The following is a 26,982-nucleotide window of genomic DNA, read 5'->3' on the forward strand; positions in this document are numbered from 1 at the left end:
GATTTCATCAGCTAAAGTTATAATTGGACAATTAACTCCAATATGCTAATGGCCCAGAACTTATAAAAGTGAGAACCCTCATGACCGGTCATCCATTTTGTGACCATTTTGGGTTCATCTTGGATGCAGCCATGGCTGGGCTCTTGTACTGCCCAAGGTGTCTCCATTGAGGCCTTCTAATAAATACCTACTTTATCCTTTAACTCAGTCTAGCCTCTGTTCTAGGTCAGCCTTCACAAGGCATCACCTATATCCTGTTTCTCTGTAGGACAGATTTTGAGGGGGTGTGGGAAGCTGAGTAGTTCTTTTGAATTTCTAGCCACTGGGGGCTGTTCCTTAAATGAACAGGCATAGCCTGTAGTGAGAGAGAACATTTCAAAGATGTTCTTTGAGAACATTAGTTGCTGCTAATGGTAATTCATGTATTTTATTATAAGATTTTAATGTTTTAGACCTTGTTAAATTAGTGTGTAAATCTAGAGAAAAAAATCTCTATGCCAATGTTTGATGGTATAACACAATATGCCAATGATATTTCACAGTCAGTTTTATAATATTGTTGTCAGCAATTTTGTGTTTGCAAGCAATATTTAGAAGCTTAAGAGAGTGTAAACCAAAACCATAAATCATTAAAATGTTCTGATACATTTATTTTCCCTTTTGTTTGAAGTCAGACTGAATTTTATGTGTTCTATCTATGTTACTAAGGAATTTTTAGTCTAAAAGTCCTAATATTGGCAACAGAATAGATTTTTTAAAAAACCTGCAGACTTCCTCTCCCTTGAAACAGCTGGTTTGCAACTTACATGCTTGAAGAATTTTTAAAATATAAAGTAAAATATTGTGATTAATGAAAGGGCTATGCTGATCATTTTATAAGCAGTCATTTAAAAATGCATACTTTATAACTGTGTGATTTACTTGGGTCTAAATTAAAATTTTCAGTACCAACAGAGGCTTGAATGATTGAATCCAATCATTACTTTTATTAGTATATTTTTCATTAAGCAGGTCAGCAAGAATTTAATATTAGCAGTAATAGAAGAGAGAATTGTAAATGAGATAGTTTTAAAGAAATTACTGGAACAAATACATCATTTTTCTGTTATATATTACTGCATGCCATCTAAAATTTTTTTTCACCTTGTTCTAGATTTTATACAGTCTGTATTTATTTACCTTGGAATCAATCTGATATGAAGTCTTTCTTGTTTCTTTCTATTTTTAAAATAACAGCTATTTGTACACTTTCTCTTTTTTGGTTCCATCTTCTTTTTGAGTGATGGATCTGCCTCAGAAGAGAGATGCTAGAATTTTATGTAAGCATTCACTACCTTGAAGGGATAAGGTTCAAGCCAGGGAAGAAACCCTCCAACAGAACAGAATGCTGACTGGGTAACATTTTGATGCCCTGAAAGGAGAGGGAAGACTAATTGTGAAAATATTTTTATCATCAAATAAATGCAAGGGAGGGGGAGGGTGTGATTTTTAGGTAAATTTCAATGGTATCTGCTGATTTTATCCTGTGCATGTGATTTTTCCATCTCAAGTGTTGTAACAGAGAGATACTGAGCAGTACCTGATGCTGACATCAGCGCTGTGGTCAGCGCCTGCCATCACATCCCTGGGCAGGGAGGCTTTCAGGAGCCTCAGTCCTTGATACTGAAAGAAGTCCCCAGGCTTTGATTAAAATACAGACTGCTGCAAAGCAGCCACGCTTGGTTGAAATTATTCCTTTTCAATAGGTCAGCCTCATTTGGGATGATTGTCTGATGATCTTGTATTCTTCTGTATGATCATGCAGATAATGCCTTCTGACATTCCTGGCTGCTACAAGTTTCTTAGTCCAGTGAGCATGGGTGCTTGGCTGCAGTTTCTCAAACCGTTTTTTCACCTGTGTCTTCCTGCTTATGCTTTGCTTGATCCTGGTGCAGCAGCATTAGAAGAGAAGGAAGAAGTTATTATCTTAATGCTAGATCCATGAAGGAGTGGCTAGTAGTAGTAGTGGCTAGTGGCTAGCACAGCACAGTATATAAAACAAACAAATAAACAAAAACCCCATGGGTGTTGTAAAAACAGAAGTACTTTTATTTCTAGAGAGAAAACTAAACAGACACAGGTCAGATGTGAATCTCATTATTAATGCTGTTCTGGAAAAACAACTTGCGTACCAAGATGATATGTGTGGCCTAAAAATAATCTCAGCATACTGCAAGTAAGCATGCATACTGCATTTTTTTTATACTTGCAGAAAAATGTGAAGAGATTTCTAAGAAAGCAATGACTTCAGACCTAAAAGCACTGCAGCTAGTGCACCCGATTGCTAAATACAATGTAAATTAACTAAATACAAGAAATAAGTGAAATTCCTTTACTTTTTAAAAAATCTATATTCATGGTGTACTCTTTTCTCTAAGGTTTCTGGGGAAAGAGAGCAGTATATAGGTGTCTTGCTGCATTAGCATGTTTTCAACTTTATTTAAATGGCTTTAAATAGAAAATTTAAATTTCTGGGAAATTGTTGCAGATGTGTTCAAGTACTCTTTGGCATTCAGTCACTAAAACCAATTCTAGTTTTTGGTTTTGAGACGTCCCCTGTGTTCTCAGTGTTATTGTTTATACGTTCAGTATTTTACTTACTGCTTTTACTTTTCTCCATATCTTTACTAGGTAACTTTGCCATGTCATAGAGTTTGTTTCTAAGTATTGAGGACTAAAAATAACAACTGGATTATATGGTTGGGGTTTTTTTGGGGCTTTTTTTGTGTTGTTTTTGTTTTTATTTCTTTCCTGAATGAGAAGTTGTTTGTGGTTTCAAATTCTGTTTCTAAAGAAAGAAATCCTGTTTAATACATGTTGGTTCTACTTTATATAAAATATTGCAATTCTTTGCCTGAAGAGCTACAAATAAAAAAGCTTGTCATATGGAGAAACAAAGCGGACAAAGGAAATGAAGTGAGAGAATATGAGTAATAAGTCTGTCTTCTGATCTCTCTGATGTGTCCACCCCATATTGGAAAGTATTTGTGGAGCTGAGTTAAATAGCCCTGCTTCACAGAAGTATTCTTTTAAGTCCTGGTATCTTTCTCTAATTGACTCCTAATCACTGTCAGTTATATTCAATGACTTTTTTCTGAGGGGCAGAAAGCCACTTTGTAGTCATCCCAAAAAAATGGCTTATGACAACTTTTGCAATAAGTTTCAGTAGAGCCTTTTTTCTTTTTTTCCAGGTTAACCGTCATTCTTATAGAATTATTTTTAATCAAGGAATATGGTTTACGTGAACAGATATGAAAAGAACTTACTGTGGGTAAAAATAAGGCAAAGTTCTGTCTTTATTGTCCCTGGATATTTTGCAGAACTTTGCCTGGATTATTTTAATTTCAATCTTTTTCTACTGAATAAAATCCCAAGCAGATTTTTAAAATCAAATAGCAAACTCAGTTGGAAAGGAGGAGGGCACAACCCTGTAACTGGGTGATGGAGCACTATTTGGAAACACTGACAATTTTCAAGTGGGTTTGCTCAGTGTTTTGTATTAATATACATATACTGACTGCACAGCAGTATTTTAATTCTAATTTCTCATTGGTGGAATTGTCTGAAATCAGCCTTTTTTTTCTTATCCTCTTAGTTGAATTTTCAGCTGGATTTCCTGTTGCTTTTGAGATTTTGTTAAATCATCTATTTGAAAATGCTAAGACTGATCAAGGCTGTTGTGTTGGGCAAGTTCAGTTTGCAGAGGCATAAATGGAACTAATAAAGCAACACACACTATTGCATGTTGGGACAAGTTTGGGTGTCTCCTGTTTGACAAGGAGCTTAACTCCCAGCAGAAATCTATTTGTTATTTATGTTCTGTGTGGCTCATGGTGAGGGAAAATTCTCTGCTATTTGAAACAAACTCACACCACCCCCTCCAAAAAAAAAAAAATCCTACCCCACCACAACTGTGTTGTGATACCTGCTGCATTGCTGCTGTGCCATGGAATATATAAAATATTATACTTGGCTTGCCTTTTTTTCTTCTTAAATGCCATTGGCTTTTACAGATATGGCCTAGGTGCCAGGTTCTGTGTTTTCGTGTTCCTCTGATTTCTGATGGCAGCTAGAATGAGCTGAAGGAGGTGACTTAAGCAGAAGGGAAAGTCATGTTGTCCTTAGGGCATTCCTTCCTCATGACTCTCTCATAAATGCCTGAAAAATTGTCTGAAGTAGAGTATTTCCTCTTTCAAACACTACTTATTTTTTTTCAGTAATGGTTTTACAGTAATCTTTCTGTACTGAGCTGATGTTGGATATACTAGCACACAATCCAGAGACAGGAAATTTTGGAGAAGTGACCCAAAGCAGAGATCCAGTGTAATCTGGCATGTCATAGTAACAAACTGTGTGGTAACAGCTTTACAAAGTTGCTGTCATTTTAGATAGTTTTGAAAATGGGAAGCCATAGTGAAGAGTTGAGAGCAAAATCTATGAGGGAGATTGAAGTAGACTGTGGTGAGCAAAACAATTTGACTGTTTGGTGATTATTCAGTTGTCTGTCTGGACCATTTCCTTCCAAAGAGAAACCAAAGTGACTGTTTCTAAGAAAGAGGAGTAATTAACATTGACAGGGTTTCTGCTTCTGAAAGGATTTCCAGTAGCAGTCCTCTCCCATGTTGTATGCATGCATGCATACAGAACAGGAACGCAAGAGTCAGCTCAAATTGCAACTGGTCCCTAGCATTTTTTTCTGCTTCAATATTCAGCTGGGCACTGTTGCCTGTGCTTCCTCTTCCCTGAAGGAAATATTCCTCCCCTTACACAGTTTTCATACAAGAGAGGCTCCCTCGAGACTTCTTGCAGTGATCTGATTATTTATAGTTTATAGGTGATGCTGTATAGTACATATTTTTCTTGGTGATCACGATTCATTGTCAGGGATGCTGATGTACTCTTGCGGTAAGGAGGTTGATGTAGAGGAAACCTCTCAGGAGATGTGGGTTTGCTCACAAAGTGCATCCTATCTTTATATACTGAATGAATATTCATAGTGCTGCATATCACAAAGTTTCTCTCAAATGCATTCAGTTTGAACTGTAGTTACTAAAAGTCTTTCTCGAGACTTTCTCTGCATTAATACAGTAGGTACCATTTAACTGTGAGGTAGCTTATAATGCCAAACATATTTGACTTGTCCCATTGGTGCTTTTTTGAAGAAATTAAGAGGAATCTTAATAATACAAAATAAGCAAAAGGTGGCCTGAGTTTAACTACTCTCAACAACAAAGCAGCATCCAACTTGTTAATGGTGGCATCAGTTCAGTTTGAAGCAAGAAACTAGTGGTATTTAATCAGTGCTCAGCAATCACACAGCCTGAGCAAACCCAAGCCAGTTTGTTGCAAGAAAGCAGACAAAGAAAGAGGAATGTGTCTCTCTTATGTTGAAGAGATAGATGCTTACTGCTAAGGGTACAGGAAAATAGGCAGTGCTAACAGGATATTTGAGGGCTCTTGCTCAAGTAATAAACCATTTAATATGCAGCAGATGTTTTGTGTGTCTTGTGTCAGGCTGGAGGCGGTACATGTTTTGGATGCATAAACAGAATAATGCTTTTTTTTGTGTGTGTGTTTTCTTTATCCCTCCCCCTTTTTCTGTGAGTATTTTCTGACATAAAAAACAGAAGTTATACTGGTTGAAACCCATAAAGAAAAGATGGAGTTTGATGCTGACAGTGTTTCCACCACAAACTCATTTGTTGGGTTTTATGCAACTATTAACTGTTATCCAAAGCTACCCAGTTATATACTGTCCTCTGCACAGTTACACAGTTTGAAGCTAATTAGAGTTAGCATTGAGGACACAAATTTCCTTTGCTTCTTCAAAGGAGGCAAAACTTTGAAGAGTGTGGAAGAAATGTAACTTCTGTTCTGCAGACAGCTTTACAAAACAGTTTCATCTGAAATGGTTCCTTTTTTTGATGGCATATTACCTTGTCTTTAAGGTTGCTTTTTAGAGAATATAATGTTTTTAAATGTCTTTGAAATAGACTCAGTGCAATGCTTTACTTGGCATTGTACAGTAATCTTTTCCTGTGGGCTTTTTCAAGGGTGTTTTGGCAGACAGTTTAAAATATTATTTTATCTTTGCTGATTTATTTTCTCTCAGTCCCTCGTGTCTGGACACTGGTTCTTGTACACTTTAGATTAAAGGTTCTGGATTGTCCCTAAGTTACATAAAAGTAGTTGTCCTGTTTCTGACAGGAGCCAGGAGCAGAGTCTGGGGACACAGGCAAAAGACAAATGGAGCAAGTAGAGCGGGTTAGTTCTCTTCCTGCCTTCTGTCAATCAGAGATGTATGAAAATGCCTCTGATGACACTACTGGTTTACTGAAAAATAAATAAATATGGGAATAAAAAGAGGTCAAGTCTTCCAAGGTTGTTGATATCTGATAGCTGTCATGCTTCCATAGTAGGGTTTGGTGGGATTAGCTTTCCTTCACCAAAAGCACACTATGGTCCTTTTGATGTAAACCTGAATGTGTTTTTACTGGAGTTTGCTATTTGAAAATTGGTTCCACTGCTAGCAGGGTGATGACTGCTGTTGTGTAAAAGTAAATACTTTTGCTCCACCACATGAAGAGGAGAAAGTTGCAACAGCTTAACTCTCTATTCCTCTTTCAGTCTCCAATCAGGTTCAGGCATTTTTGCTATCCCTGGGGTACAATCTGTATGGATTCTTGTACTAAATTCTGATTAGATATGTTAAACAGATTTTTTTCTAAAAGCTTCATTAAAAACATTTTTTCTTATGGATAGCATTGTAAACCAAGCCTGTTTTAATCTGCTTTTGTGTAGTTTATGCAAGCCATCAAATTTAATGATTCTCATACCCTTTTTTAGCTGTCGTATTACAAAGGATTTAAATCAAAATATGCTCACTTTTTATTAGAAACTTGCTGGATGAGCAAAATAGGCATATTCTATCAGATTTTGTTCTGCTGTTTAGATGATACTTTTGTAGTATGTGAAATACAAAGCAAGGACTGAATATAAAAAATTGCTTATTGAAGAAGAGAAAAAGAGCCAACAAAGCAAGTTCAGTGGATATGCGCTGAGCAGCAAACCCATCACAAAAGGGTTCCACTGGCAGAGTAGTTATATCTTTGGGGATTTCAGTAGTGGATTCAGTAAAGAATTCACATTAGCACGCTGAAGCCTGTCTTTTCACTTTTGTTAGGAAAAAATTATATATTTTTAAAAAAGCTTTTTGATGATAATGTCTTTGGCAATTTGCTCAAGGATACACGGTGTGGGTTTTTTTCTCCCAATGTAGTTCTTAGTCATATTTAAACTATACCCCAACCCCCAACAAAAATAAATAAATTTTAAGGAAAAATAGAAAAGTCTTTAGGCATTCCATGTTTTCCATTCCTAAAGACTATGCTCTGAGCTTCCAAGCTTCTCTGGGCAACCAAGTCTTGGTTATCATTGACCTAGAAACACAAATAAAGTTTATTTCAGTGGACTAGGAAATGAGAAAATCAAGTTATATAAGATTATTGGTGCTGGAAGACATATTAACGAACATCATTATGCCTCCTATTTTGCAACCTTTGCTCAATTAAGCAGGGGTCTTCCTATCTACTTGGATTTAGATTCTGTAGCATCTCTAGGAAATGTAGGACTTGCAGTTCTTGTTTCAGAAAAGACTAAGTTCTTTCTTGGAAAACTAACTGTGAAAAAAAAATAGTTTAATTTTTAAGAAAAAGCATAGCTCTCTTATCTTTAATTTAAGAATAGCTTTTTAATGTCTTTTTTGATGCAATCTGTGTGACAATGAAGCTTACTTCTGCCTTTGTGCTGTGGTACTGGATTCTTTTCTAGTACACAAAGGAGGCTTTTCAAAGTCCTCATGAGGTTATTTTAAGTGTGGCTTTTCCAAACAGGCTTCAAAACATCTTTTCGTGATTTTAAAATGCTGTTGGATGAAAATGGAGGCAATAGCCTTACTGGGTTTGAGCTGTAACAAGTTCAGAAGAAAGTCAGTTATCCTTCCTTGTATTGAAGTGTCTTGCAGGAAGGTACAGATGCAGTTTGAGATTGTCAGTTTACTGGTTATCAGTTTTTACAATGTCAGTGACAGCTTTGTGTTTCTTGTCTGTAAGCCTGAGCAGTAGTGACACAGCAAACTTTCTTTCCTCTGTCTCTTTGGCTGCACTATTGCAAGGTATTTTGTTTGAGAGATGTTTTAGATGCTTATTTTATGTAATGGGTGTTTATTAGTGCATATTCAGAGGTAGCTGGTGTTTTCAGTAAGTAGTTATGATCACATGCACTTCTCCAGAGAGAGAAGGGAAATTATCAAGAGACAAGACAGTCGCAGTGAAAAAGTACCCATATTTCTGGCCTGAAGCATTTATTTTGATAAATCAAAGGAAAATTCTTAAGTAAGCTAACATTTATTTGCCTCTGGTAAGAGATTACCAGCATGCATAGTCTAATTCTCTTTTGCCCACTTCTATGCTTTTAAATTCCTGTCAGTTTGGTCTCCTTGTGCATGCAGGCAAAAAGGAGGAATTTGCTGTCGATGCGACTTCCAGGTCTACACTCACATTGAACCCTTGTAGCTGACACCCTATTTGCACACTCTTTATTGACACTACAGCAAAAGAGAGAGAAAGGGGCAAATGGTAAACTGAGAGACAATTTAGAAAAATGCAGCCTTTGGCACTTCTCTTCAATCCTTTTTGAGTTATCTAGATTCCTTCATTTAAAAATAAATCTAAAATAATCAATATATATTTGTTATGAAGGCAAACAGCTTCCTCTTTTTTTTGTCTTTTGTTCCCCTTACTCTCATATTTCCTTTTCTTCCCCTATTCTGGTGTTGGTCACTGCCACTCATTTATCGGAACATGTAGGATACTGTCTGATCTTTAATGTCTCATGTGCTACATGTGTCTTTTTATCTCTAGGTATTAATGGTTGTGTATTAGGCACCATTTTTCTCCTTCATTATTTCTCTTGCCACATAGATTTTGTATGAAGTAGTAAAAGACAAATGCATGGTGGGCTGCGCAGTCTCACATATTGCTCTTTATTTGACTGTTTTCCTTATCAGATGGGGTAGACACATAAAATTGACTTTTACAGAGAGATGTGTACAGAGACAAAAACACTTTTGAAATTTTGTGTGTACATGTTCCATTAAATAGAATCTGACAGGAAGGAACAGCTATTAAACATGCTATGCTTATTTTCTTTCTAGTTCATTCTTTAGTGACGGTGACAGCTGGCAGAGACTCAGTCACAACCTTTATCTCTGTATGATCTTTATAAACAATTCCTCATCTCACTCTGAGTTTGCTCAATCATCCTGCTTATTCTTCCCATCCTGTTAAATGCCACAGATTATTTTTTCCCATTTCATTTTAGTGTATAAAAGTAACAGGAATTTTCAAGCACCGGGTGCAGAATGAAGATGAATAAGTAATTAAATGCTACAGGAGCTGCTGATTGGCACATAAGGCTACAGTGTGCTGAACTGATATGAGTTACAGTAACATGCATCTTTACTTCCTTGAAAGAGTGCATAATGAGACCTGATTTAAATATGTTCTGTTTTTAAGAAACATCCCATGTGTTTTCTTTGAAATTAGCTTTGCCTTCATCTGTTGGAACTATTAAGCAGATCTGCTCCTTGAATTATTCTGTACAAGTCTGTACAATTCAAAAGAGAAAAAGAGACTGCAAATTAACAGTGAGTAATTTTGGAAGTCCACTTACTATGCTCAAAAACAATTTTAAGGTGCAGCTGAAGGAAATAGGTGTTTTCAGGATACGCTAAACAGTGCAAAAATCACAATAGCAAAAGTTTTATAGCTTTTAAATTTTCCAAGAGAGGGAAAGACTCAGCTGCAAAGCATTACCAACAAAAATTTTGTAATGCCCTGGTTTAGGCAACTTCTTTTAAAAATCATATCTTACAAGAAGAGTTTGGTTTTGTATTAGAAATCAGATGTATCTTTAATGAAGAGAGGGCAAATAGGTTTGATTATCTTGGTGTAACAGAGGAAATGGTCTATCTGTCTGCATTTCCAGAGTTATAAAGGGAGTAACATATATTTTGCAGTCACTGAAAGAGGAACAAATCAACATGGAGAGTAAATCACTGGCTCATGGTTGAAAATCATGGAGGCCCTTCTCTTTCCTGAGAGGAGGATTGTGTTAGTTGGGTCCTGGGTTACTCCACTGTAGTTGGCTAACTTGAGACCTCATACCTACAAAATGAATGCTGCCCTGCTGATTGTAGTCATTGCTTTGTTTCATGCTGCATAAGATATTTCAAGAGTGTAGTTTTGTAAGCACATGTCCACCTACTAGTGGAAGACTTTTTTCAAAGCAGGTTTTTTTAAGGTATTTTTGGCTAGTATTGTTTAGGGTCAGCTATGAAAACTGTTTGTGTTGACACTGCATCAGCACACCAGATCTTAGGTTTTCAGGGCTTTTTTCCTCTCTATTATAAGAATCAAGAATGTCTAAAATTAGTGTTGGTTTTTCCAGGACACTTGCATGTCCTGGTTTATGTAGGAAGTAACAGTGGATTTGCAAATGCAACAGAACTGTGTAAACCATAGACATTGGATTTAATGGCCTGTCACCTGTCAGATTACTGAGGGAAGTGAAGCTTTCATTTTAAACCATTACCTAAAGTATACAGTAATTTCGCAATTTATAATTGTTGTATGAAATATTGTGGTATGAATTACTAACCAAGTTGTGTACAGCCCCTTTTTGTATGATCAATATAACTTTAAATATTATTTTGCTTTTGTAAACATAAAAAAGCATAGTGTGGGCAAAATAAAGGCATTATCTCTGTGCTCAGTGTTCACTTTTTCATTTTGTATTCACATCTGCATGCTCAACAGGACTCAAAAAATACTTGCATCCATGTTTTTAGCTTATTAGTAGGCAATTTTCAAGTTTTGAGATGCTTCTCAAGGTTTTTTTTCCATACCTTCACCTACTGAATCTATATCAGAACTCTAGTATCAATTTTCTCCTAGTTTTCTCCCTGAAACGCATAGTCAGCAACAGGAGCAGAATTCACCCTCTACTAAAACCTGTGCACCACTAAAGCTTACAAATGCTTTAGCTGCTTTAGTTCTTTTGACAAAAGGAGAAAGAAGTAATATCCTTGTCTACTGAAGGAGGCACATCCATTCTGATTAGCCATCTCTTGAAAAACTAAATAAACCACTAAAATATGTGATTGTACTTCTTTTTATATAAAAACATTTAAAATCAGCAAATTCAGTATTGTGGGTTTTATGTTCCTTGCTGGGCTTTTTATTACTTACTTTCACTCTGTAGTGTTCCTCTAGATATGATTTTTCCAATGAAATCTTTATGTTGTCTTTTCAAGACAGATGAAATTTCAGCTCAAGATCAGATTTATAAGTGGGTTTCTTTTTTTCTTGTTCTATTGCAGAGAGGTTTGCTGGGACAAGAGATAGTATTATTGGTATGCTTGGTTATCCTTGCATTGTGTAGTCTCATTGCTCTTCTTGTTTACTGGCAGAGAGAGACAGAAAAATATATTGAGTATTGCTAAGAAAAGGTTATGCAAGTCTGAGTGCATTATTTTTGCACCTGTGGTATAAGAAAAAACCAAAGCAAAACATAATCTAGGAAGTCTGGGGTGTGCTCAAGGTACTCTACTGCTAAATGATTTTAGTAGTATTATTTCATTGTATGGTTTATGTTATGCTAAGAGAGTTCTCTATAAAAATATTGATAAGGATTGCTATGGATGACTTGTAGTTGATGAGCTGTATGGGCCAAACTCTTAAAATCTTTTGTTGTCAACTTCAATTTGAACTACTTCAATGGCAGGGATGTTGGTGAATTAAATCCAAGGTCTCTTAGGTCAAACTTGATTGAAGTTTTATTGAGGGTCAGGAGAAACTGATGAAAGGCATTATGTGAGGGTAAACAGGAGACAGAGTAAAAGAGATCCTTCTCTAGATTGTTTCTAACTGTTGGAATTTCTTAGCATACTCAAAAAGTGACATAGCCTTCCTTTTCTTGTATGCTTTGGCAATATTTTGGAAGTTATATGGAGGGGAGAAAAGTAAATCTAGAAATATTCCCTACTTCAAAGTGTAGTAATCAGCCCTCTGTTTCTGACATGTTTTTGAAATTAAAATGTGTTATATTTTACTGATGCATCCACACAGGTTCTACTAACCAAAAGTCTTTTAAATGGGGAATTTTTCTAGCCATACAAACTGCCTTCTTTCTTTCTTGAAACAAATTCCTACGTAGAGAATGCCTTAATGATTTGTAACCTGTGGATGATTCAAAGTACCTTATTCTAGTGTGTGTAATGTGAAACTAAAATATTGATACATACTGTGAAGAACTGAAGTGATTCTTCAGGAATGTTGCTTTTACAATACTTCCATTTCTGTATTTATTTTTTTTTAATAAAGAAGGTTTGTTTTTTAAATGGCAATTTTCATTACTTACTACATCTAGTATGTACTGAATCCTACAAAGAATATCATTGCTATACAGAAGTATACAGAGAACACTGTTCTGAGGAGTGCTTGTATAAATACAAGAGTTAATGCTTACTGGACAGTATAATGCAGGTTCCTAAATGTAATCAAGGTTACTGTGCTATCAGTGCTTAGTTTTTCTTGGTTATGTATTTATTTACATGTTTTTTATTTATTTATTTTATTTGAAGCAATAGAATGGAAGGATTTGGAAAGATGAGGAAGATAAAGGAATGAAGTGGGGAAGGAAGGAGGAAAAGTAACATCTTGTCTCCTGCTAAGCTAAAGTTGAGATGAGGGTGTTTTTTGTGATTGTGGCATCAAGAGACTAAGTAATGAAAAGATAAGACAGCATTTGTGATGCTTTTATGATATCTGTTTTTCAAACTTTTCTGTAGTAGAACACTCATTTTATTATATAATTTTGTCAGCACTGGCTAACTGCATTTTGATCAGGAATGGGGCCTTAGCAAATTGTGACAGCAAAATAAGCCTTGACTTTTAAATAAGAACTAAAAAATATACTGTAAAAAATAAACATAGCATTTTAATAATGTTTAAAGTATCTTCTTTTGTGTGTGTAGAAAATAATAGAAATAAAACAGGAAAAGTAGTTTCCTTCCAGGTGGGACATATTTATGCTTTATGCTGGAAGAAAATGCTTCATAAGAAACATAACAGCTGACTACTTATAAACTTATGTTTTTAAAGGTTGGTTACACTTAAACCTTTAATAAAGTCATAGGTGCTGGAGAGCAAAATATCCTGAAATTATTTCTACCACCATGAAAAAAATCTTACATCAAAATTGATTTTTTTTTTCTTTCTGTATATAAGTTTCAAAGGATTTTTGCATAATTAAAATCAAAATATTTTTTGATTAGTTTAAAAAATTGCTTTTTCAGAATGTGTTATCACAATAAAATTTGATACATGTTTTCTAAATTTTAAAAATTTTAGTAAATAGTGGACAGAAACAAGATGTTTCGTTTTCTAAGGAATGTTAATAATTTTTGTTATTCACCTTAGCATTTGTAAAGTAATTTCCTGAAGTCGTAGTAGATGCAATTTGCTGTTATTCCAGCTATCAAAAAAGTAAACAGTCTGTTGTAGCAATCTACTATATATTAGCAATCCTGTTGAAAGCAAGAACCCCATTAAATTTACTTTCTAATGGAATTTTAATGTAGTAATTTGTTAGGCTTTTTTTAAACTTACCATCATCACCTTTCTTGTATTCCTTTCTTCAAGTCAACTTCCTAAAAATTACCCTTCCAGCTTCAATTTCTTCCTCCTTCTATTTTGTAAAATTTGCATTTTTATCTTGCAGTCTGATTAATGTTGGCTATTGCGCACTCACTAGGCAGGTGTGGTTGGAGAGATGAAAACAGAGAAAGTGATATTGTTCACAAAGTCAAGTAACAAGTGAATTCTTCTTTCCATTCCCAAAAGGCTCTGAGGCGTGAACTGAAGGAAAAAGAGCAAACCGTTCTCAATGCTGTGGACCAGGCACGAGTTTTCCTTGCTGACCAACCCATTGAGGGGCCTGAGGAACCAAGGAGGAGCTTGCATTCAAAAACAGGTCAGAAAATACTCACTGCTGGGGAGGGTCAAAAAAAGAGAGAAAAGACTTGCATGTCTCTAGTACATATTTTGTATCCCAGTTACTTGCTCAGACCTCAGAATCTTCTGAATGGCATCCTGATGGCTTTTATTTCTGTTTTAGACTCAAGGGTTACTTCTCTGCTTTGTAAGATTTTAATGGAAATTTATAACATTTTCATGGAAGAAGTAGAAACATCTCTTCTGCTTTTTCCAATTTTTGGTTCAAAACACTAATGATAGTTCTGTTCTTTTTTCTTAACATGATAACATATGCACCTTAAATGTAGTCAGAATAGTACTTCAAGGATTCCCATTCAAACATCCATATGTCTATTGCAAAGTTTTACTCCACAAATAGAAATAAGCATGTTTAGTGGTGTATCTCATTAGAAGTAAAATAAATCTACTTTAGGAAGGAAGTCATTTCAGAATCCTTAGGATTTGAATATTGGGTGAATCCTTGCTAAGGAATGGAACTACAGCTCTGTTAGAAACTGGTTTTGCACAGTATTTGTTGAGATATTACTCTAAATATCAGAGACCTGCAAAAAGGTAATAATTTTTCTCCACTCCCCCACAACCACAAAATAGGAAATTATCTCTGTAAGTACTAGTACAGTTACATGTCTGATATAAGCTACAGCATTATGAAGTCTTACTTTTAGTCACACAAGAGCTGTTCTCAGAAAAGGTAATAATCTGCTTTTGCAGAACTGTCAGTTGCTGTAAGGTGTGAACAATTTACTGTTCTGTATAATTTACAAAATTACAGTATATCTGCTTTTATCAGGAGTTAGTTTTTTATTTCCATACATCATCTTATACATCTCCATTGCGAACTTCTTAAGTTTGTTCAGTGGAAACAGCTAATCTCCTGCATCCATACTTTGCGCTATTTCTGTACAAATTTTTATGTGGTTTCATATTCCCTAGTTCAGCTTTATCACTAAGTCTTGAATAGCTGGTGATTAAAGCCAATGAACCATTTATCTCATTGATTAGTGCTGCTGGTGCCCTCACTTGACTTCTGTTTTGAGCTCCTGACTCCTGAAGATATTCTGTTTCTCTTTCCTCTCAAACCCATTCGCTTTATGGCATCTCTAATGTTTTGGTTGGTCTAAATCACAAGCAACCTTGCAGTTGAAAAGTAAGGATGCTCTCTGTATATCTGTTCATTCTTTCATACAGAAGTTTGAAATTGCAGATTCTCTTCTCAAAATCATAGAAGCTCTCAGTGCAAATGATGCTAGCACATAAAACCTTGCCAATGCAAAATGTTCATTTTCTAACAGGGTTTGATATCAATGATCTAGTCAGTGTTGATTGACAGGATGCAAACTGCAAACGCAAACTTCAGATTATAAGATGCATCATAAATTCTTGCTATCAGTCTATTATGATGAAAATTATTATTGTTTTGTGTTACACCAATGAATAGGAAATTTGATGACCATGGTAAACTGCATTGCAATGACATCCATGGTCTGCAGGTGATGTGTGTATGTCTCTGGTCAAGCCATTGTATTTAACAACCAGTCATATGTTCAGACTGAGGAGCCTCATACATGTGCACTGAACTTCTTTTCCTCTTTCTTCTTCACACTCAGTACTTCCATGGACTTTCTTTTTTGAGCGTGTGATGGGTTAGTCTTGACTACCAGCCAAACTCCCACCCATCCACTTATGTCTTCCACTGCAGTGGAAAGGAAGCAGGAGATGGGAAGAACATGAGAGAGAAAGCTCAGGAGTCAGGATGAGGATCAGATGGGTCACAGATGCAGATCCTGTACAAACTACTGCTGTGGACCAAACAGGTTTAGCTTGGGGAAAACAAACTATTTATTGCCATTTAAAATAAATAATTAATTACTAAGTTGGTTTGTAGTGGGGAAAAAGCCTCACAAACATTAAAACCACAGCTTTCTTCCCACCTTTCACCGACTCAGCTTGACTCCCTCATTCCTGTCCCTACCCTGCCTTGTGATGCCGGTCATGCTCAGTGAGGCAACAAGTGGCACGAGAGGGTGGGAAGGTGGTGACTTCATGGTTAGCCTAGTAGTTTCTTTCTCCTAATTCTTTGCTCTCACACCTTTCCTCCGTGGGGAAAATCTGCCTTACCACGGGGTTGCTCCTCCTTCTCTGACTTTGGTGTTCCCTCTGCTGTTTCTCCTGTTGGTTCCCTCCTCCTCTCTGGTGTTTTATGTTTCTTAAATACACTTTCTGTGAGGTGCCACCAGTGTGGCTGAGGGCCTCAGGTGTGCCCCCTGGTGAGTTGATTAGAGTCTGCTGTCCCTGGCACTGGGCAGCTCCAGCCTCTTCTCCCAGAAACCCCAATGAAGCTCCCGCTGCCGGCAGTGGGCACTCGCACCCTGTGCAGAACAGGCCTGCACTTTCTGTAGATTAATAGACCTTCTGGCCAAAAGCTGTCTTTAAATCATTCTGTCTGAGCTCATATATATGTAATAAGCTGTTAATTTTCACCTAGGAGTGAGTCTAGTAAATTTTTTCTGACAACTGATGCCACGAGTCTCCAGAAAACTTAATCTCTGAACTAGAGGACAGCCAGAGGCATACAATTTTTCTTCAGATTAACCATTATCAGTGAAGGATGTGGGCTTTAGTTTGCTTTTAAGATGTTATTTTTTTTTAATTTTCTGTCAGCCTCTTGGTCACTGGTGTTCTCTGTAGTTGATTAAAGTTAACTTGTTGACTTCAATGAAGTCCACTTCATGTCGATAAACATGGAGTGTGGTTATGGATTCTAAACTGACAGTCTGTTTTCTAAAAATATTGACAGTCAACACTGCACAGTCTTGATTTGAAAATTACTTTGGCTGGTTCTATAATAGAAATAGCAAAACTATTTTACTAACTCAAACTTGCATTAATTGGAAATCACAGTTTCTTGAGGTTATTTCTTACCTTGTATAAGGGAAGGGGTCATTTTGAGGGAATGATTAGCTAATCTGAAGATGATAAAAGTTGTGACATTGTTTTCTATTTTCTTCAACCTCTGAATTTATTTTTTTTTAATCAATATTTTTGGTAGCTTCCTCTTTCACCACAGGTCTTTTCATGCCACAGAGGGCATTGTTGCAAGGGCATAGAATAAGACAGATTTAGGACAAACTGATCAGAATCAGTTTTGAACTTGTCTGACTGAGACCTCTTTGAAGGACTTGTGCATATATATATGTGTGTATATATATATATATATACACACACACACATTTATTGTTCCGTCCAAAGAGAACATTTGTTACAGCATGCCTTATGACCACCCATTATTTTCTGTAATGGTCTTGTTAATTTCAAACATATGACAAGAATGTAGTTTCAGGTTATGAGTAACCCTTGGTTTCTTCTTTCCCCATCTTAACCTTATGCTTCTTGTGCTGGCCTTCCACTGTACCAGAGAGTAACTGGCACATTCAGTCAGAGTTCTCGATCTTCCAGGAAACTACTTTCTTAGCCAATTGCATCTCCCATGTGTCTTCTGCTTTTGTTTTGCCATGTTTCTGTAGAGAGGCCCCATCACAAAAAAGCAAGCTTCACAGTCTTCCTGTATTTGAGCTGCCTCAGCATCTGAATGGAGCTGATTAATGAGCCAGCAGGCTAGCTGCTGAATTTAATGGATGGACAGGTTAAAGAAATTGAAAATGCTTATGTTTTTAGCATTTTTTGCACTTGTCCATAGTATAGGAGAAAACTTTGATCTAAAAAAGTTAATTATATTTCTCTATGGCATAGTTACAGCTGGCTTTTTAATTCCATGTACTGTAAGGTTACAGGCCATTGGAAAGACAAAGGAAAGTAGATTTATATTTTATGTCCCCAGGGTTCTATGAACTGATGATAAAACTTTGCTGAAATTCTGTCCTTATATTTCCACTGAAGCAGTGAAACATCCTAGCAGATCATCACAGGCCACTACACTGATTGTCATTGTAATAGTGAATGGTTCCGGGAGTCTGCAGTGTTGTCCAACTACTTTAGTAACTTAATTTTTTAAGACAATTAGATTCTTAGCTTTGAAAGCTGCTATTTGGTAGCAAAAGTTGTTGTGATAAACACAACATTTAAAAATAAGTATTTACCATCTGTTATCTTCTATTAATTGAATAGAAAGCCCCATAAATCACATTTGCGTTATAAAAGAAATATGTTATAGGCATCAGTGAATTGTATGTAGATACTTCAAATAAACTTGTAGAGGGACAATATCTTTACCTGTTTCAGGCATAAACAAAAGCTGATTTTTTTTGCTTACCGTCACTCACATTTAGGTAAATTTCTCTGCCGTAATTTTTCCTTTTGCAAGAAAGATCTCACTGAAAATAGGCAGATAGAAAAATTTATTCTTTTCTAATATATAACAGGTATATAGCAAGCAGCATTTCTACTATATAGCAAGCAGCATTTCTATTCCAAATCATTTGGGTTTGTTCTCTAGCTATCATACACTACTGGGATTTTTTTCCCTCTGCTGTGCTGTTGGACTGAGTATGAAGTCTTGACTGTGAATTAGAAGTGCTTAGGAGAATGAAGAGGATGTAGCTCACTGGAAGTCAGTGGAATCATATCCAGAAACTAATTACACTATTTTCAACATTGCTGCTTTTGTTTTAGTTGGAGCTCATTCACTCATGTCTTCTAAAAGTTTCTTCCTATGATAAGAGAAATGTGCAGTTACCCATGAGAGAATCACAAAATACTTCTCTCTCTCATTTTCAAAATTAGCTCTTTTAGTCACCCTTACAAGTTTAGTCTGTTTTGGTAAAGCTTTGAAATTCGTCCTGTAGGGTCTATGTGGTTGTCTGCTTGGAGCCATATTAGTAAAGTTCAAGGAAATTGCTTCCACTTGCTGAGTGGTGTGGATTGCAAACTTAGAGGATTTTAATGGAAACAGGCTGGCTGAAGTTCAAAATGGTTAATTTTATTATTGGATGATTGTTTGGGGTTTTTTTATTCATGAGGACCTTGGGATATAAACCTAGTCATATTCATTCCTGACTTGTAGGCTCTGTTGTGTCCCAGTTTTATCTGAAATACGGGTTGTTCTCTGGGTGGAAACATGTTTACATTTAACATTTAACCAACTACTGCTTGTTCTTAAACTTCCTGTTCCCATCACATCAGGACTAAGTTTTCTGTCAAGGTTGTTAGAAACTCAGACAATGCTTTCTCTAGAGCAATGCTAAAGGCTTCATGATGCAATGAAGCCTTTGCTTTTGGATCTTCTGCAGAGGAGTTTGATCATGGGCCATTGTGCCTATTCAAATGCTCTGAAAGTTTTCATAATGAGCACAGTGCTATGTCATACATTGTTTTTGCTGCAAAGATTGATTGAACCAAGGAAGAGACAATGTTTGATGTCATGTGAGAAGAAGGCAATATGAAATCATCTCCAGTGTCAGTATATTTGGTTAAGAATTTAGCAGAAGTGAAAGGAAGTCATTGCAATTTCAGCAAGATGGAAAGAAATCACTAGTTCAAGGCTACATAACAAGGATTAATTGGTTGATTAGAATGAAAACTGCTACAGCCAAATAGTTTGCTACAGCCAATAGCTAAAATAAATTCTTAAGCAAGAAGAATTTTCTTCACTGCTATTACCCATATATGTAAGCATGCAAGGAACATACATGCTGAAAATTCAGGCCTGAAAGTCTTCCTTCAGTCTGTGCTAGAGACATAGAAAAGCTGTTGGAGCTTTCAGTGCTTTGTTTGTGACAAAAAAATGTGTATTAAAATCAAGATTTTTTTTCATTACAGAAGAGGAGTTCTTTTCCCTGACTGCAAGGTCAGTTAATATCTGTCCCCTCCTGTAAACAGATGGTCCAGTGAATATAGGCTGTTCTTACTCTCTAAGCAACTGCTGAAGTGATAATGTAATAAGTACCATTAAAAAAAAAGGGGTGGGAAGACACTGATCAAACTGGTGATTGAGAAGACTTAATATAAAGTAAGAAAAAAGAGCAACAACTACTGTGTAAAATTTTTTCACAGCAAAAAGGAATCCTGTCTGCTGGTTTGTGTAATGACAGGCTGGTTAAATGAATTCCAAACTAAAAGAAGAAAAATCTTACTGTTAAGACACTTTCTTTGAGATTTACAATTTTATGCTATGCAACCAGTATCTTGAAGAATGTGATCTCTGCTTGAAAGAAAGTAATGTGTTGCTCATTAATAACTTGGGCTTTTGTGATGGAAAACATAAAATTATACAAGATGTATTTCTGTTAAATGAATATATGCTGAATGGTTTATAGCTCATAAAAGCACATATTTTGCTCTATTTCTCTAGTAAATGTCTTTTTAGTGCAAGGTTTACAAGCACTTCCAAAGCTTTTGTAAAATAAAGCAGTCTTGCAATGAATTAATACTTTTCAAATACAATATGTAGTAGATATCCTTGCACTATAAGATTGATTTGACAAATGGTCTTCAAATATGTTTTGGGTTTCAGTTCTGTTGGGATATTTGTATCACCCCAATCATCCTGGAATCTTTTTCCCATTCCCAAATAAGGGACTAGCTCTTTTGTGAGTAAAGCTGACTTGTTTTAGCTGGCCAGACAAATAAAGTCAAGCTATTGTTCCCTGCTTCTAATCATTGAATCATCAAGCTTGGAAGAGACTTTCAGGATCATCTAATCCACTTGTTAACTGAGGACCAACATAACCACCCCTGAACCTATCCCCAGGTGCTACAGTCACTTTTCTTCTTATTGCCTCTGTTAGAGCAAGAAACACTCATTGGATCTCCTGTGTCTATATGCCTTTAAGGAAAGCCAAAGAGTTTTGCAAGATTTTCAGCTCTTACTATAAAGCTTTCCATGTGTTCTTTGTCAAGTGACTGATCATTTTAACTGACTACTAACCTAGCTTAGACCTGCATGGGTCTTGCAGCATCCTACTCTCTCATGCAGTGTTGGTAGGCTTTGGCTCTGACAACAGATAAAGAATGATGCGACTGCATGATGTTGGATCAAAGTGGTAGACTGCAGCTCTGCATATATGGAACGTTGCCTTAGTCCAGTTTCTGGGTATTGTGTCCCCTGTATTCACATGTTCAAGGTACCAACAGAGGAGGCTTTATCCAATTGGTCTGCAATTTTCTCTCCCCTCTCAATGAAGCTTAGTATTGCCTTACCTTATGTAAGGTGTTCTACCTCTGGGTGTTCCCTTAATCCTAATTTATAAATCTTGCAGCTTTCACTGATGAGGTTTGGTTGCCCACAACCTACAGCTGTATGATAGGAAACCTCAGCCTGTGAGAGAACCTGTAATATTAAATGCTGGTCCTTAGGTGCAGCTTGACTTCTAGATTGTTCACAGTCCCTTTGTAGTGAATTCTGTAGTGTATAGTGAATTCTGACTGAAGTGAATTCCCATTCATTCATCAATATTATTATTCTCAAATGTGAATTATTCCAAAAGTACTTATGCTAACAACTTCTTTGATGTCTTTACATAGGCATTTTGTAGCTGTTCTTTTCTGTGTAAAAGAATTTTCCTTAAATTGGGTTTTACTTAGAGCATGAGCTTTATTTCTTTTCAAAAGAAATAAAGAAATATTTTCTTTGCAGAACTTGGGGTAAAGATCATTCCAAAACTGTGTTGTGCTATAATGCAGTTTATTCTACTGTGAAATGCTGTAAATTCAGAGACAAGGTTCAATTTATCACAGCACAGCTTTGGTCTTCATCTTTGTTCTGGTGTGTCAGTATTGCAAATTGTAGGTTACTGCCATGTCTCTGTATCCCAGAGCTGCATATGTAGTTCATATCTCTTTGCATCTAGTTAAGCATTGTGGGATTTTTTCAGAGTCATTTCATTCCAAGTTTCTCCTCTGCAATCCCTTCTTGCCACTGCAGTGTCCCTAAGCCTGGGTACAATCTCTGCTTTTAGAGGCAGAGGGCCCATAGGCTGTGCTTTCATGTAATAGCTTATGACACCAAACAAGTCACTGAAATATTAACTTAAGATACTTGGTAAGTTCAAAATATGTATTGTAACACTCAGCTGCACTCTTTCTTTAAATGTCTCTCTCTTCTGAGGTCAAAACATGCACCACAACCCACAGGCTGGGTATGTGTCCCCCTTCCCTTGGTGCTGTTGGCTCTTGTTGATTACTCTTGCCTTTCAATGTGCTCTGGTTACCATTCCTTGTTTGTTGTTTCTCCTACATAACCACTTCCCAGCAAGGTCCTTGTGCTTTTGTGCAACTCTCTCCTCCCTATATCAACAGTTGTAATACAAATTGTAGTTGCATTGTGGGTTGATTTTTCTTCATTTTGTTGGTAGGGTTTTTTCCCCCCAGATGGCATCTGGATTGTCTTGAATCTCTTCTAGTGATGACCAGAATGCTCTTTTAGTCATCATAGTCTAGCATATATCAATACCTATATGGGCTGACAAGATTTGAAAAAAACTTTAAGAGAATAAACAGAACAAATATGTGGAACTGGTGGGCAGAAATTCTGGTTGTGATCCAAATAACTCCCTGTTACTTTTTTATCTGGAAAAAAGTGACTTCTCAACAACTAATTGGAGTGTATCTCAATGTTTTATTTTGTGTTAATTACTTAGAATATGCTTTTCTGTATTGGTACTATGGGACAACAGTTGCATGTAAGAGGCACAGTTGGGTAACTTTTGCAACCATAACTGTGCATTTACTTTGACATTCTTCTGACCTTGGTAAAGCAAAAACATCCCTCCCTCACAATTTCTGTCTGTTGCCCCCTCACCTTCCTCCAACCACAGCAGCAACTCCAAACTCAGTCAATTGTAATGATTTTAAAGACAGTCTATCAGTAAATGAAAGTTGGTATGTCTCATCTGACTTCTGACAAAAATGGTACTTTCATCTCTGCATGATTGTGTATAATTTATTCATAGGCAACACTTGAATTTTAATCACAAGAGTACTCTGATAAACCTTTTCCAGAGCTTTTATTTAGGACTGAATAGAAGGCCAATTGGCTTAGTTTCAGTGTATGTCATGTCTCTGCTACTTCTTTTGCTCTCAGTTTTTTGCATTATAGTTTCCTCTGCTTGCTTTTATGTAGAAGGGGAATCCTCTGAGACTGGCTATGCTTGTTTGTCATTACTGAAGCAACTCTTCCCTGATGAGGGAAGCTTCCCATGAGTGTTTTTCAGCAAGGACCCCCAGGCAGCAGACAGCAGGACCTGCTGGGGATGTTTTAGGATTTTCTTTTTAGCTTTCAAGCTGTCTGGGTCTTGCTCAGTCTCAAACTGAAGGGTTTCTGGGTTGTGTGAGATTTAGACACAAGCCTGAAATTTGTGAGAAATAGTACACCATAAGCTTGATTCTTTTTCAGTCAACAGCTTCATAGAATATTTGTAGGTTTGGAAAAACTATTTAAATCAGCCTTTTTGGATTTCGGTGTTTACACAGAAAAACTCATATAGTGCTGCAGAACCGCACCCCCCCCATGGTACTTAGTGTACCTTGGGTTTTGCTACTGAATATGAAGAGACATCCTGGTGCCACAGTGAAAGGTGGTGGTAAGAGATCCAGGAGCAAAGCACTGTCCTTGCTCTTTCTATGTGAAATGATGCAAAGATTACCTAATGAAGTTCCCAGGAAGGAAGAACTATCTTCTATTTCCTTTCCTTGTCCCTCCAAAAGTAACAAATCAGCAGTAAGCTGCTTTTACTTTGGGGTATCATAATATATGGAAGTCAGGAATAGGCTCCTGTCTTCTGATCAAGAATTGTGTTGTCAGTAGGAGTGATTGAGGTTTATTTCAGTTACAGCAAGGTGGACTTTCTTCTACCTTTTACCTGCTGAAATAAATTTTCAGTCGACACTTACTTACTTAAGACGGACTTACTGACTGTCTTGAGTGTGTATTTCAGGAGCACTGTCGGTTTAACTGGACAAAAATAAGAAATAAACAGTATTACTCTTATTCCCCTCTGCAGAATTGACCCCTGAGGAGAAAGCCTTGAAGATTGCCAAAGCCATGCGTAAACAGTCATCGGAGGTAAAAGAGAAATGGGAGAACCTAAATGCCAGTGCCAGTATCTGGCAGAAGCAAGTAGACAAAGCATTAGAAAAACTGAAAGACCTTCAGTGTGCCATGGATGACCTTGATGCTGATTTGAAGGAGGCTGAAAATGTGAGGAATGGCTGGAAACCTGTAGGAGACTTGCTCATAGATTCATTACCAGATCACATTGAGAAAACTATGGTAAGTGTGGAATTCCTGGGAAATATTTTGTTTGTTTGTGTGTCAGATCTCTCCATTCTAGTCCCTCTAGTCATATTACATATTTATACACTGTATGCTGAAATTCTCATGTGCAGTCTAAAGTCTTTAAAGATGGTATCTGAAGTCTCAAATAAAGTCCAGAGCTGGGCCACATTCCCAGTGTTGGCTGGGATTATCTACACACACAGATCTGTTTGGCCATCAAGTGTAACTCTCTTTTTAGAAAAACATTTAGAGCTTTCTTAATCATACAGAAATAAATACATAGTTTAAATTGATGTTCCTTAACTTTCACAAACTAAACATGCCTATTGTCTATTTTTGTTTGTATGAGCAAATTTGCATTTGCTTTTACTTTAGCCTGGCTTCTCACCTGGATTATTTCAAACTGAAGAACACATACTACATACCTATAATGTTGTTATTCTTGCTGCCTGGGTTCCATGCAGGGCTCAGCATCCCAAGGCATGGCTGCTTTTGATGGGTAGTTATCCCCTGCCTAACTTCATGGCTTGGGTAGGGACCTGGTAATGCAAAGCTCCCCAAGAAGAAATATCTTTTGATAGCATTGTCCAGAAAAGCTGACTGGAAATAGTACAGTGCAATGAATATCATAGATTCCAGGAGAACATGTGGGTATGCACATATAGGTAGAGAAGATTGCTGTTTCAGGCAAATTCAGCATTTACCGCTAAGCTTCTGTTTCAAAAACACAAATTTTCAGTTTTTAAGCTTAAGAATAAGTATAGCAAAGCATTAGAAGACCCTGGGGTTGTGTACCTGACCATCCATGTCTTCAGCATAGGATGCTGGTATTAGAAGAATAAAATGGGCTGCAACTGGGTTTCTGTAGATATTGTCTCTATGTATACAGTGTCTGTGAATTCACAGGGCTACATTATTTCACATATAGCAATGTAAGCATCCTCATTCTCCAAATTATATTGTTACTTTCAAGGTTAATGGAATTGAAATCTTTAAAACAAAGGCAGTCAAAGGTGAGTTAATATCCAGACTGCTGTTGATTTGAAAAGAGTAATGGAGCTCTTCCTTCTTCTCTTATATTTTAATGTAGATGCTAAAGCAAGAAATAAGATGCTAATGCTAAATAGCTCCTTGTTCTTATGCTAAGAAGTGATTTGTCATATCTTAATGACTTTTTCTTTAAAGTAGATGAAAGCAAAGTCTTTCAGATTTTCATTGCTGTGGAAAAACTGTAACATTTGCTAAAGCAATAGGGGCCTACTGCCTGTCCAGAAACCCAGTGTTTCTTTCTTAACAGTATGTTCTTTCTGTTCCTTGGCCTAATGAGAGTGATTATTGAAGAGAGATAAATAATTAAATTATCCAAAGAAAATACTTCCTTTACAGCTGTTTTGGGCTTGTTTAATGATGTTTAATCAAGCTGTTTACAGGATTGAACACTTAACTACTCACAGCAAGCAAGGCATTTGAAGCATTTTTTAAACTGTAACTAAACTTGCATCAATTTTGTCTTAATACTGTATTTAGTTTGATTTGATTCAATAAACCTGTTACTTCTTTTTAGTCATTGTAATAGCTTTACTCTCTGGTTCTAATCAGGTAAAACATTGTACTCCTTTTCCTTAGAAGATACATTCCTTCATGCTTTGCTAGTTCAATAATAGTTTTTAAATTGAATTTTTGTCAGCTGCTTAATACTTGAAAACTATAGCTGCTGAGCAATGTTTTGTCTTAAGAGCAGTTGGCAGGCTCTATACTGCTAAAGCTCCTAATATAGCATTGTGTATTTCCTTTTGTGAAGAAGAGCGCTAAAGCCATACAGCACCACAAAAAAACAATAAAATAAATTCTTTTAGGGGTGCAGTTTGCTTGTGGGCATTTCACTAAGTTTCATACTGTTTTTCCTCAAAGGTGGATATGAGTGATACAGCAAGAATATTGAATGAGTGAAATTTCTTTGCTGAGAACTGACTTGTGTGCAGTTGTTTAGCATAAACTGCCACATTGGGCAGGTCAGCACCATGTGGAGTTTACACTTTTATGCTGCTCAGATGTCAACTGAACATAAGTGTGTTTCTTACCCTTCTAGGCTTTTAGAGAAGAAATTGCTCCCATCAACTTAAAAGTTAAAACAGTGAATGATTTGTCCAGCCAGCTGTCTCCACTTGACCTTTATCCATCTTTAAAGATGTCTCGTCAACTGGATGATCTTAATATGCGCTGGAAACTTTTACAGGTATTCTTCTGATTACATACAGTAGGTGTGTGGGGAGGGATATTTCTCACTCTCCTGTGTTTTCTTAAAACATTCACTTATTACCATTTGTTCATTACTTCTGTCACTAAGGTGTTATTCGGTTAGTAGCAATGCAACAAAAGGAGCTGCCTTTCCTGCTGTAGCTTGGCCAAAAGCTTTTCCTTTCAATCTATTTCAGAAGTTTATTTGAACAGGAAACTGCATTAAATTCTGGGAAAATAGTGGGAGCTATTGCTGCATTGTTTTTTTGTATGTCTTGTAGCAGTAGATTTTACTGCATAAATCTGTGTCACCAAAAACTAGTGTAAAAATTTCTGTTGTATTTCCAGCTTGTGTGA

The 26,982-nt window shown here is 36.5% G+C and overlaps 1 protein-coding gene across 2 annotated transcripts in view; it reads left to right on the top strand.

Moving 5' to 3' along the window:
• UTRN (utrophin) overlaps positions 1-26,982 on the top strand; it is a 307,788-nt gene that overhangs the window by 205,459 nt on the left and 75,347 nt on the right. For both annotated transcript variants that reach the window (XM_077175513.1, XM_077175512.1), the window contains 3 exons: positions 14,004-14,133; positions 24,113-24,381; positions 26,477-26,623. In XM_077175513.1, coding sequence (XP_077031628.1) covers positions 14,004-14,133; positions 24,113-24,381; positions 26,477-26,623 — 546 coding nt within the window. The remainder of the gene's footprint in view (positions 1-14,003; positions 14,134-24,112; positions 24,382-26,476; positions 26,624-26,982) is intronic.

This window comes from Agelaius phoeniceus, chromosome 3 (assembly GCF_051311805.1).
Source record: "Agelaius phoeniceus isolate bAgePho1 chromosome 3, bAgePho1.hap1, whole genome shotgun sequence".
Taxonomy (NCBI): domain Eukaryota; kingdom Metazoa; phylum Chordata; class Aves; order Passeriformes; family Icteridae; genus Agelaius; species Agelaius phoeniceus.